This window comes from Protopterus annectens, chromosome 10.part0 (genome assembly GCF_019279795.1).
Source record: "Protopterus annectens isolate FY-2018-M chromosome 10.part0, PAN1.0, whole genome shotgun sequence".
Taxonomy (NCBI): domain Eukaryota; kingdom Metazoa; phylum Chordata; order Ceratodontiformes; family Protopteridae; genus Protopterus; species Protopterus annectens.
The window spans coordinates 1,022,695,544-1,022,709,684 of NC_056744.1; the positions used below are offsets into that span (position 1 = coordinate 1,022,695,544).

The following is a 14,141-nucleotide window of genomic DNA, read 5'->3' on the forward strand; positions in this document are numbered from 1 at the left end:
TTTTCCTTACTTACCTTCTACAAAGGCCAGCAATAGCTGGTCTGATCTATCTGGAAAATTCTGTGTCCATATAGAGAATTAAATATTCTCTGTTCCTTATTTTTGAGGGTTTGAAGATCCTGGCATTTTGAACCAAAGCAAAACTGGAGCAACTATTGTAAAAGAACAAAGAACCAATGTACAATGCTAGAGCACTAAGTTAACAGTGCACTTATATATAATGGTATTCACATGCTTCCAGGACAAGTAGTTATAACAGCCATATGACTGTGGTGCAGGTGTGCGTTATGGTCTACATGCATAACTGAGTCTTATTCTTAAAAGATTATGCTTCTTGGAAGACTGTGGACAATGCAATCTTAACATTTATGTAGGTACTGGAGTTCTTTCTTGGGACTGCTCCTAATGATGGGATGAGTTCCACATCACTGCATTACTGGCTGTGCTCAGGGTGGTTGTGCAGGCAGGTTTTTGTGTACACATTCTGCTGTGAGATGCTGTGCTGTTTTTGTGAATATTTGACCATGTTATTCATATTCTTGCAGATGTTGTTGCTCTACCAAGCTATGCAAACAACACAATGGAGTTCTAGTTGGCTTGGGACAGTTTTGTTGATTTTAAGTGCAGGTTGTCCACAGCTATTCTCCAATAAAGTTGGTCTACTGCAGGATCCCTTGAGAATTTATGAATCTCATAGACTGCCATGGTCTTGGTTCTTCAGGAGTCACAAATTGCACAGGAGATATTCCATCACATACCTGGCCTTTTCCAGATACTTGATCCTACATAACAGGCCAGTCAGTGGCATCAGACATTTCATGAATTGCATAGGGGTCTGGTATGTGTGTTCTGGCAGTACCAGACCTTATGAATCTAGTTCAAGAGAAATACCATAGCTCCTAATAAAAATGGGGGCATTTCATAGGTTCATAGGTTCATAGGTTCATACTAGGCTATCTGCCCGAGGGCATTTATAAGCCTAGCCCATTGTTTTGTGGCTTACGCCACCCCTTTAGTATGGGGAACTATACCCATTATTTTGCTGTGCCTCTGTCGAGCAGTGACACTGAGGTAATTCCTGGGGTATATCTGCGATCTCCCATCCATTGGTCAAGATTTCTCTTGAACAAGGCCAGCGAGGTGCTCTGCCTCACATGTACCGGGATTTTGTTCCACAGCATAGGGAGTCTTTGGGTGATGAATCTATCTCTCCAGCACGTCCTATTAATAGCCGTGTCGAGGTTTAAGTCTCCCGCCCTTGTGGCTCTGATGGATCTAGATTTTATGAGGTGAAGCATATTCATCAAATCTGGGTTTGACATGGCCTTGTATGTTAGGCAAAGGTCACCTCTGAGCAAGCGGTGGCGACTGAATAGAGCTGGAGTTCTTTCAGTCGGGCAGCATAGGACAGATTTTTGAGACCCTTTATCCTTTTGGTGAGGAACTTTTGTGGCCTCTCCAGCTGCTGCAAGTGTCGGGTCAGATACATTGCGAATGGGGCATTGTACTCAATCATTGGTCTGATGAGTGATGAGTAAAGGGAGACTATGACCTCCCTTGATCTAGATGAGAATCCCTTCATGATAAGGTGGGCAGTGTAGAAGGACTTCCTAACTACTTTAGCTACATGGGTGTCGAATGACAGACTACTATCAACCTGGGTCCCCAGGTCCCTGATAACTTCTTCTGTGCTCACTGGATTGCCACCTATTTGGTAGCTAGGGGTAACCTTGTTTTTCCCGAAGGGTATGACTATGCATTTTTTGGCATTTAACTTTAGGCGTGGCTCTGGCACCAGTTATCCGTTTCTGTGAGACCCTTCTGAAGGATATCTGTGTCAGATGTGTTTTCTACTATGGCGCCCAGTTTGCAGTCATCTGCAAACTTTGTCAGCCATAACCCTCCTGTGTTTGCTTGTACTCGGAAAAGTAGATGCCAAACAAGAGTGGGCCCAGGACTGAGCCCTGTGGGACACCACTTGTGACAGGCTTTGAGTCTGACATGGCGCCAGCAACTCTGACCCTGTGGGTTCTGTCACTCAGCCAGTTTGCAACCCATCTTGTGATGTATGGGTTAACATTTAAGCTGATGAGTTTTTCAATGATACCCGAGTGGGGTATTGTATCGAAGGCCTTAGCCAGATCGAGGTAGGCTGTATGGACTGCCTTTCCCTCATCAATGGCTTTGGTGACTGTTTGAAAAAGTCAACCAAGTTTAAAAGGCATGATCTGCCTTTGACAAAGCCAAACTGGGTTGGATCCGAAGTCTGCAAATTTCCTATGTCTTTATTTATGAGGTCTATTATGATCCTCTCCATGGCTTTGCAGATAAGGCTTGTCAAGCTAATGGGCCGGTAATTTCCAGGGTCTGTGGAGGCACCGCCTTTGTGAAGTGGGACCACAGTTGCAGTGCGCCACTCCTGGAGTGCGTATCCAGAGGTAAGACTTTGATTAAACAGCTGTCCTAGCTGTGGGTTTAATTCCTCATTGAGTTCGTGGAGCACACAGCCGGGGATACCATCGGGTCCCATGGATGCTGTGTTTTTTGCTTTGGAGAGAGCAGTTCTCACTTGGGCACTGGAGATGTTTGGGGGCTGCACTCATTTGGTATAGATATCTCTCCTTTTGGGGGGAGGGGAGAAGTTTGCACTGAACCTGTCAGCCAGTATGTTGGCAATGTCTGTAGGATCAGTAATCTTCACATCATTTTGAACTAGTTCTGAGCATATCTGGGAGTTTCCTCCTAGGTTTCTAACATAGCTAAAGAAGGCCTTATGATTGTCTTTTGAGTCTTTAGCTATTTTTCTCTCGAAATTTGCTTTGGATGATTTTATGAGAGCTCTTAGTATTTTACTTATAGTGATCAAGGGTGTCTTACCTTTTAAGGATTTTGCTCTATCTTGTAGTAGCTTCCTCCTTTTGTTGTAGAGTTTGTTTATGGCTGGGGTCCACCAGACTGGATGCTTGCCTTTGGTACAAAGAGTCTTTGTTTTGCTTGGGATTGCCTTATCCATGCAGTCCTTCAGGTGCTGGTAGAAGGCATTTGTAAGTGATTCAGCGGCTTGAGTATTGTTTTCCGCCGGCTCGGGGGCCTGAAAGGAGACCACACTAGTCTTTAGAAGTGTGAAGCCGGCTTTTGAGAAGTTCTTTACTGTGGTCTTTTTTATTTCAGGTGGGGGTGGGATGAGGACCTCCAGCGAGATTAGTTTGTGATCTGATCTCACCAGTGAGGGGTATACTTCCGGTGTTGAACATTGTGCTCCCATGTTCGTGATGATGAGATCAAGTGTGTTATCTCCTCTTGTGGGGATGGTGACTAGTTGTTCCATGGCATTTGAGTTTATGAATTCCAGGAACTTTTGGGCTAGGGTGTTTGGGCTTGAGTAGTGTTCCCAGTCTATATTAGGGTAATTGAAGTCACCTAGTATGATGGTGTTTGGTGATACATTTATCCCTCTAGTGTTTTCAGGAAGGCCATGTGAGTTTCCTGAGTTTGTGAGGGTGGCCTGTAACATGCTACAATTTGCAGAGCAGTCTTGCCTATGGTTAATTGCACCTGGATGGTCTCCGATGCATCGTGCGTTGCCACCAGTCTTGAGGTGTGGGTGTCCTTGATGAATATGGATATCCCCCCCCTCCTTTCTTGGTATTGTCCGGATTTTGGGGCCGGAGCATGATATGAGGTAAAACCTGATAGAGCTGGGGTGCTCTCAGGAGCCTTGAACCAGGTTTCTGTCACAGCACAGACATCGATGTTCTCCATACTGAGAAGGGCCTCGAGTGCGTGCATTTTGAGATTTAGACTTCTGGCATTGAGCAGCATTACCCTTAGTTTTTCCTTTTTGTGTTCTAGGGTGGTAGGTTTAGAATTTGAGCCTTGCCTAAAAAGGCACTATGGGGTGGCAAGAGCCTTTGCCAATATCCGGAATCCCAGGGGTGACAGGTGCAAGCCGTCCCTTGCGAAGCAGCGTGGCTTGTCCAGCATGTCATCCCAGGCAGACAGATACTGGATCCCCTTTGAATGACACCAGTGTTTAAGCCAATTGTTAAAGCTGATCATCTTATCTCTGTATTGTGGCATCATTCTTGGTGAAGGTAGGATACTGCTCAAGGTCAGGGTCATACCTGCCTGGGCTACATAATCAGAGAGCTCCTCAATGTCTCTTTTCATGTAGTCCAAGGAGGTATGTCTCAGGTTGTTTACACCAGCGTGGACAATGACTGAGTCATATTTGTACCTGCTGTTGAGAGACCTGAGTGCTTGCGTTATGTGGCGGATTCTAGCGCCCGACAGGCAGCTTACTGTGACCTTCTCCTTACTCAGTCTGGTGAGCGGGACATCAGTGTGTCTGACTATGGAGTCACCAATGACTAGTGTGTCTGGCATTGTGTTTGGCCTTAAGGGCTGTGACTGTTTGACACTCTGACTGTGAGGTCTATGTGTTGCGGGTGTTGTGTTCTGAGGTGGTGGTTGTTTGGGTGTCTGCTTTGGTGGCCTCTGCTGTTTTGGTAGATTTTTGATCAGAGCCTCCGAGTATGTCTTTGTGTGTTTATGTGTATGATTTGAGGTTGTAATGGTACTATGTGAGACTGGGTCTGTAGTGTGTGTGGTAACCTTCTCCTCCTAACTGGTCTTGCCAGTCCTATGTTGAGAGAGCTCAGCCTCCAGTTTGGCCGTATAGTTGCATCTCTCGCATGTATTTGTGTTTTGTGGGAGGAGGAAAGGGTTGTCTGTGTACATGAGGCAATTGAAACATTGCCTCAATATTCCCAGGTTCACCAGCTGAGCAGGAGAGGACACTAGCAACTGATCCCTCGACATGCTAGAAGGGTAGACGAAAAACTTTAAAAAAAGATCCGGGGGGGCGTGGGTGACCGAGAAATGGGGGGGTTGCCTTTTTGGGGTACTATCTATGACAAGAGTGCCGTATCAAGGTAATAAATACTGTAGGAGCAAGTGCTAGGTTTAATAGATAGAGAATAGTCTACTTGGAGTCAAGTAGAGTTGATCTTTTAGTTATAGGATACGCTGATTTGATCAGTAGTATAGTTCGATGAAGGTAGTTTTAAGGGAAAATTTGAAGAGTGGACTTTAGGTAGCCGAATAGTTTAAACCTGCTTAACCGGCACTGCCCTAGTGTGCAACAGTGGCAGCTCGCTAAATCGCTCTAAATCAGCTAGCAGCGTTTAGCGTTTTATACCAGGGGCTGGAAAAAGCTAGAAACTGGCCCAAAGCGACCAATAAACTACTAGTTACTGGCTGAAACCTCACAAAACTGGACAAAAGGCAGCTCAATGCTTCCCACTCCCACTGGTAAGCAAGGTAGCTTCCCTTCCCCAAATAAGGCAAGGAAACAGTACACAGGAACTACAACCAAAGCCCAGGAATCAGCAACTCTGAAACTGGACTAAACTAGTAAAGCAGGAAAGCAAGGTAGCTTCCCTTCCCCAAATAAGGCAAGGAAACAGTACACAGGAACTACAACCAAAGCCCAGGAATCAGCAACTCTGAAACTGGACTAAACTAGTAAAGCAGGAAAAACAAGAGATATTTTTTCTTTTTTCTTTTTTTCACAAAACAGGCAGAAACAGGTACAGCAAACACTTATAAATGCTATGAATCAGCTACTACAGCTTACACAGAAGAATTTGCTACAAATACAGTCAAATAGTAACAAACAAGGATTCCAAGTGCAATATTAAGTTAAATGCAGTAAAACAGCTTCAATGTAACAGAAAGGCAGGCGAAATACAGTTGCTAGGTATTCAGATGTGGAAAGCAACAAAAATATACTTAGTATCAAGAAAAGTCGCTTATTCAGCTCTCTGCAGCCTGGATTACTCTGCTGGCCCACGTGGAGTCTGTGCTGAGTAGGTACAAGCTGAAAGTTTTATACCAGGGGCTGGAAAAGCTAGAAACTGGCCCAAAACGACCAATAAACTACTAGTTACTGGCTGAAACCTCACAAAACTGGACAAAAGGCAGCTCAATGCTTCCCACTCCCACTGGTAAGCAAGGTAGCTTCCCTTCCCCCAAATAAGGCAAGGAAACAGTACACAGGAACTACAACCAAAGCCCAGGAATCAGCAACTCTGAAACTGGACTAAACTAGTAAAGCAGGAAAGCAAGGTAGCTTCCCTTCCCCCAAATAAGGCAAGGAAACAGTACACAGGAACTACAACCAAAGCCCAGGAATCAGCAACTCTGAAACTGGACTAAACTAGTAAAGCAGGAAAAACAAGAGAGATGTTTTTCTTTTTTTCACAAAACAGGCAGAAACAGGTACAGCAAACACTTATAAATGCTATGAATCAGCTACTACAGCTTACACAGAAGAATTTGCTACAAATACAGTCAAATAGTAACAAACAAGGATTCCAAGTGCAATATTAAGTTAAATGCAGTAAAAACAGCTTCAATGTAACAGAAAGGCAGGCGAAATACAGTTGCTAGGTATTCAGATGTGGAAAGCAACAAAAAATATACTTAGTATCAAGAAAAGTCACTTATTCAGCTCTCTGCAGCCTGGATTACTCTGCTGGCCCACGTGGAGTCTGTGCTGAGTAGGTACAAGCTGAAAGTTTTATACCAGGGGCTGGAAAAAGCTAGAAACTGGCCCAAAACGACCAATAAACTACTAGTTACTGGCTGAAACCTCACAAAACTGGACAAAGGCAGCTCAATGCTTCCCACTCCCACTGGTAAGCAAGGTAGCTTCCCTTCCCCAAATAAGGCAAGGAAACAGTACACAGGAACTACAACCAAAGCCCAGGAATCAGCAACTCTGAAACTGGACTAAACTAGTAAAGCAGGAAAGCAAGGTAGCTTCCCTTCCCCAAATAAGGCAAGGAAACAGTACACAGGAACTACAACCAGAGCCCAGGAATCAGCAACTCTGAAACTGGACTAAACTAGTAAAGCAGGAAAAACAAGAGATATTTTTTTTTTCTTTTTTCACAAAACAGGCAGAAACAGGTACAGCGAACACTTATAAATGCTATGAATCAGCTACTACAGCTTACACAGAAGAATTTGCTACAAATACAGTCAAATAGTAACAAACAAGGATTCCAAGTGCAATATTAAGTTAAATGCAGTAAATACAGCTTCAATGTAACAGAAAGGCAGGTGAAATACAGTCGCTAGGTATTCAGATGTTGAAAGCAACAAAAATTATACTTAGTATCAAGAAAAGTCGCTTATTCAGCTCTCTGCAGCCTGGATTACTCTGCTGGCCCACGTGGAGTCTGTGCTGAGTAGGTACAAGCTGAAAGTTTTATACCAGGGGGCTGGAAAAAGCTAGAAACTGGCCCAAAACGACCAATAAACTACTAGTTACTGGCTGAAACCTCACAAAACTGGACAAAAGGCAGCTCAATGCTTCCCACTCCCACTGGTAAGCAAGGTAGCTTCCCTTCCCCCAAATAAGGCAAGGAAACAGTACACAGGAACTACAACCAAAGCCCAGGAATCAGCAACTCTGAAACTGGACTAAACTAGTAAAGCAGGAAAGCAAGGTAGCTTCCCTTCCGGCAAATAAGGCAAGGAAACAGTACACAGGAACTACAACCAAAGCCCAGGAATCAGCAACTCTGAAACTGGACTAAACTAGTAAAGCAGGAAAAACAAGAGATATTTTTTCTTTTTTTTCTTTTTTCACAAAACAGGCAGAAACAGGTACAGCAAACACTTATAAATGCTATGAATCAGCTACTACAGCTTACACAGAAGAATTTGCTACAAATACAGTCAAATAGTAACAAACAAGGATTCCAAGTGCAATATTAAGTTAAATGCAGTAAAACAGCTTCAATGTAACAGAAAGGCAGGCGAAATACAGTTGCTAGGTATTCAGATGTGGAAAGCAACAAAAATATACTTAGTATCAAGAAAAGTCGCTTATTCAGCTCTCTGCAGCCTGGATTACTCTGCTGGCCCACGTGGAGTCTGTGCTGAGTAGGTACAAGCTGAAAGTTTTATACCAGGGGCTGGAAAAAGCTAGAAACTGGCCCAAAACGACCAATAAACTACTAGTTACTGGCTGAAACCTCACAAAACTGGACAAAAGGCAGCTCAATGCTTCCCACTCCCACTGGTAAGCAAGGTAGCTTCCCTTCCCCCAAATAAGGCAAGGAAACAGTACACAGGAACTACAACCAAAGCCCAGGAATCAGCAACTCTGAAACTGGACTAAACTAGTAAAGCAGGAAAGCAAGGTAGCTTCCCTTCCCCCAAATAAGGCAAGGAAACATTACACAGGAACTACAACCAAAGCCCAGGAATCAGCAACTCTGAAACTGGACTAAACTAGTAAAGCAGGAAAAACAAGAGAGATTTTTTTCTTTTTTTCACAAAACAGGCAGAAACAGGTACAGCAAACACTTATAAATGCTATGAATCAGCTACTACAGCTTACACAGAAGAATTTGCTACAAATACAGTCAAATAGTAACAAACAAGGATTCCAAGTGCAATATTAAGTTAAATGCAGTAAAAACAGCTTCAATGTAACAGAAAGGCAGGCGAAATACAGTTGCTAGGTATTCAGATGTGGAAAGCAACAAAAAATATACTTAGTATCAAGAAAAGTCGCTTATTCAGCTCTCTGCAGCCTGGATTACTCTGCTGGCCCACGTGGAGTCTGATTTCTTTAAATGCAGAACATTTGTAGTGTTAAATTTATTCAACAACATTATTAGAGCATCCCTAGAATACTGTGCAATCTATGGATTTTTTTTTTGCTTCCTTCTGCATGATCTCCAGCTAACTTTCAAATGTTCAGCTACACCACCATACCTTGAATGCCCTGGTACAATCCCTTGGCAATGAGACTGCACCAGTAGGCTAGCAAGGGGTAGTTGAGTGGAGCAGTTAACAGTGTCACATATACTGTCCTGAATAGCAGGGGTCTATCGTGTACCATAACTGGGTGATGCTGCTGATACCGCATACGTCCCAGTACATAACATCAGTTTTTTCCAGTCCCTTTCAATGCTGACATGCTAATGGCAATCAGCCAACATGCTAATGGCAATCTGCCATGTAATTATGGGCCTGTCCCCATCACTGGGAATTGTCAAATCATAGGCAGAACTCACCCCTAGAGTGAGCAAGTCAGCATAACTTCTCCTCCTGCTGCAAGCCACTAGTCAAAGTTGGGTTGGTTTGGCCTTATGGAGTTTTTATTGCCAGTTCTAGATATTAGTTTATTAGAGAGGATTCAAAAAAGGTGAATAAGGAATATTGCTGTTTCGAGTGACTGGGTTACAAATATAGTCTAAGTTTTTGGGTCAGCTTCCTGTGACACATATGGGTGTTTGTCATTATTTCACAAACTACATTTGTGAAGTAGAGATTATGACTTTTTTAGTTAACTACATGTTTCCCACATACAGTGTATTTTTGTAAATATTCTCCCTACCTTGACATAATTCAAACTCTGAGGTAGTAAGATATTGGGGGTACAGGAATAAAGCTCCCACACGGGAGTTGCAGGAAGTAGACCCCTTGCACAGAGAAGTTTTGCTTTTCCCTTTATTTTCATAATTATTTACATTTTGATAGGTTTTCTGTGTAGTTCCTAGCATCACTGTTCAATTATAATGTTCCCCTTTAATAGGGAGTCAATATATGAGAAACAAAGAGGTAAAATTATGGTATATAAGGTTTTAAAATATTGTTTCCTTTTGGAATGCGTATGTCTAGTCACAGCAACTAAAAAAGTTCATCTGAAGGATGAAAAACTGAGGTTGTGTATATAGATAGAGGGACAGTTGGACTGATAGGTGGATAGATAGACAGATATATAGATAGACAGATAGATAGATAGATAGATAGATAGATAGATAGATAGATAGATAGATAGATAAAAGTAATTAATTACAAGAAAACAGAAGTGATTCTAAGAGAAGGTTGTCTGATTGTGTACTTTTTGGCCAGAAACTAATAAAAACGAAGTCTATTGAAGTGTTTAAACATAATTTATTTAGGCACATCTTTGTTTACAAAGTTTAAACTAGGCAAATATTATGAAAATATAGATCTATACCATTGTCCTACCATGCTGTGACATGATCACTGCTGTCTACCTGATTCCCTCGTCTGTATTGCTAATGCCTTTATACCAAGGAAGGCTAGGCCAAGGTTAATATCGTACCTTGTTTCCAGTAGAACTTCTAATATTTTCTACTTGTTTTTTAACCTGTGAATGGACAACTCCTAGCTTGCAGCCAGAGAATTCCAGTCTTTCTTATCTGTTTTTTTTTTTGCCATACAGGGCTGTTATTTCTTGGTTTGTATGCAGTCTGTATGACATATATGACAAAACCTAGACGTTTGAAGTAAAATGCAGCAGAGTGCTTCCTTCTGACGAATTTTCATATAAATGTACATAATAATACAGTTTATTTCAAACAAGTTTACTCAGACATTGAGTTAAAGACTGTATATGTACTATGTAAATGATCATTATTTTAAAAATTCCAGACTTTGTTTGGATCCTTCTGGTTCTTCTGCACTAACTCAGAATTTCACTGTGCATTTATGAAAAAATATATATCTTTGTTCATTAATGTGTTTCAGTATAGTAAATTAAATGGATGTTTAATATTTTATGTAGGTGGTGGCTTCCGTGAAAGCATCTCTGCCATTTCAGAGGAGCTGTGTCCAAGTTCAATGGACAGTCCAGTACCACTGCCTTACTTTGTGAGAACCTCCAATCAAGTAAGTTATTTTAATTTAAGAAAGAACCATATAAATTAAAATCTGTGAACTATGGTTCCTGTGATATTAGTACTACCTTCATGACACTGGTTCCTGAGATTTGAAAACAACAAAGGAGTCGGACATTCAGGGGGTACTGAATATAATGTGGCTTGATTTTTTCATTATGTCTTTCCTTGGTAGTTGGAAGAGTTGAACAGTGGGTATTTGTCAGCCTAACCACTATTGATGGTTTAAGACAGCATACCATCTCTATACACTGAAGGAGGCAGAGAAAGCATCCAGTAACTTATATACATATACCCACTTCATATTATCTCAGAGGCCTAAATGGAGGTACTTAAATTCAGTGAAAAAAGCAGAAGAACACTCACTTGAAATGCCAAAGAAATGTGCTCCATACGAGGACTGGGGATTTGTCAGTACATGTGGTATAGTTCACCATAACACATTTGTTGCTGAGGTCAAAGTGACCCCACAGACTATTCAGCATGCAGAACAGGGACAGATCTGCTGAGAGGGAGAGTTCATGAGTTCCTTCCAGTTGACAAGTGTGGGGGGATGCATCTGAACAAGAACAACATTCATGACTTGAACAGATGGTAAAGTGCTCTGTGTAACTGAAGCATAGTCAAGCATATTTTCACTTAGAAACATTATAAAACAGATGCGAAGCAGTAATGAAAATATAAGATAAAGTGCACAAGCTCAGTCTGTCAGTCTTTCAAACAGTTTAGCATTACAGTTTAGCATTGAGAGATAAAGTTATAATCTACTAACAAGTAACTTGCTGTAGGTCTATACACTTCTATACCTTTATTTTGTCATGTTATAGCAACAGACTCTTTCAGAAACATAAGAAAACCAACAGTGCACTTACAACATGTGTAAGGAAATCAAAATTTCCCCAAGAAATTCAACAAAACATTCTAGCTGTCAAAAGGCTTTTCAGCATCAAGGCTAACAACCAAAAATGTGCACCAAGATACTAAGCGCCTTCCATTATTAGTAAAGCCTTGACTACACAGTTCTAATTTTGTCTGCCCGGAAAAAATCCACATAGATCCGAATGTTGTACAGATGGCATTGTTAGTACCAGATTGTTGGTCAGAATACTCATAAACAGCTTGTAGTCTTGATTTAAAATAGAAATAAATCAGCCTGTAGGCATTAGGAAAAGCCAAGTCTTTAACCTCCATAGAAATGACAGTTACCACCATATTTTCCTAGGTCTAGGAATCTGCTTCATCTCCAGCACTTTATTTATTATAAGGAAGAGATGCTCTTGTATGAACTCCTCTTCAGAAAGATATAAGTGGGCTAGAAGACCATCTGGGCCTGGTGTTTTCCCTCTTGGAGATGCTTTTAAGGCTACTTTCCTCCCTACTTATCTTATTTGCCAACTTTTCAGCAGACTCCAAATCCAACCTGTACACAGCAAACTAAATTCCTTAAGATGAAATCATGATCATTGAACTCCCTCCCTTAGTTTGCTTCTACCTCTTCACTTTCCAAAATAGTTCTCAAAGACCTCCAGAATTTCCTCCAGAGCCTGCCTGAGAGTAGAATCTTCCAAAAATCTGATTTCCATTATCAAGTGCAGTACTTTTTTTGCCTGAACCTCAGTGCTTGTCACTTTGATGCAAGACCCTCTTCCAGCAAAGTTTTGTGAAACATACAAGCTGGAAATCCAACTACGCCTGAATTAATAACTTCCCCTTCATAATCTCACTTACCAAGTCATCGCTGTTGATCTGAAGTAAGTCTTCTAGAGACACTTATGTTGTAAGCAAGCTTATTAATGAACAGGATAAAGCAACATCTTGACAATTACAAAAACGTGAATCCAAACAATAGCAAGCTATGGCTACTTCTATACACAAAAAGGTAGAAGATTCAACAGTTTGTAATCCCTAAGCTTTATTGGTCCCTTTGAAATATTTTCCAATGTATTTCACACTTCATATCTTTGTCATTTAACACAAACAATAAGTGTACTACCTCCATTTCTGACATATTAACCCCTGTCTCTTTTATGTCCAGTAAAATTTTGTTTTCCGTCTTATGACAGTTATTTCTCATAATTTCATGTCCAGTAATTTTCCTTTCCAGATCTAATGTCAATTATATTCGAGTTAGAGGATTATTACATCATCCAAACTTTCCTTCTTCATCTGGATGACAGCTCAGTGTCCCAACCTTTTGTAAAATTCCTCATCTTCCTCATCTATTGTTACATACCTTCTAAGCAAAGCTATGTAGTAACCTGACTAAACACTAACTGCTCTACCTGTTAATATGTTTACTAAGTAGAAATTACTCTACCTGTTAATATGCTTACTAGGTAAAAATGGCTGCACCTGTTAATATGCTTACTAAGTAGAAATGGCTACACTTATCATCATATAACTGCCTATACCCTCAATTATCATTATATGACTAACTATACCCTATTCAACAGAATATAGCCATAGTATCATAGAGCAAGGTTTTAGCATCGTATGCATAACCATACTCTAGTCCTACGTCTCAAATGATGTAGCTGTTCAACCAATGTGTCTATTCATGTGCCACTGTCAAAGCTTTTATCCACATTGCATCCTGGCAAGCAATGATGCGTATGCTTTCCTTATTTAATCTGTTCAGAGGAAGCAATGTTTAACCAATTCCATTTGAAAAAAATCCAGGTTGATACTTCTACTTAAAAATAACTTGAATGGTAGTAACAGCATAATGTCTAAAGTAATTTTGCTTTAAAAAATCCATCCTGACACTATTGTCATTGAATCCCCCTGGTGATCTCCTAATTACTGGTGCTGTTGCCTTTGAATTCTCCCAGTGATCTCCTGCTTCCCACCTACCTCACAGCACTTCAACCTAATCTTGCTAATGCTCCAAGCCTGACATCTCACCTGACACTCTAGTAGTAAAGGTGATTACCCCTAATTTCCAAGACAGTTTAAAAACCTCCCATTTTCTACTGACACACTGCCCATCTAAGCCATTGAGGTCTGCTATCACTTCTTGCATCATTTTATCCATTCACTTCTCTCTGCATTTTCTGTCGGAGACCCTGTCATTCTGGGGATTATGTATGTGATGATATTTCCTGAAAAAGACTGCCCTTTTAGCATAATACCTTAATTACTGAGAACATCCATAGTGTGGAGCAGGTACTCACCAGAGTTGGAATACTGAGAGAAGATCACAGGCAAGAGGATGGATTAGTTGGGACTGGAGAGACTGTTAGATCTTTGTAATAGTAAGACTGTAAGTGAAATGCAAGTATCATGAATATATTGTTCATTTAAGGTTGTGGTATCTCAAAGTATCCCCCTAGTCTGACATACATCAGTCTAGGAGATAGTATATAAAAATAGCAGGGGTGTGGGGGCACTGGCCCCCTCGACATCAAAGAG

General features: G+C 41.2%; 1 protein-coding gene across 2 annotated transcripts in view; it reads left to right on the plus strand.

Annotated features, from left to right (window-relative positions):
* Positions 1 to 14,141, plus strand: part of LOC122813461 (E3 ubiquitin-protein ligase HECTD3-like) — an 833,769-nt gene that overhangs the window by 609,408 nt on the left and 210,220 nt on the right. For both annotated transcript variants that reach the window (XM_044085784.1, XM_044085783.1), the window contains exon 13: positions 10,619 to 10,722. In XM_044085784.1, coding sequence (XP_043941719.1) covers positions 10,619 to 10,722 — 104 coding nt within the window. The remainder of the gene's footprint in view (positions 1 to 10,618; positions 10,723 to 14,141) is intronic.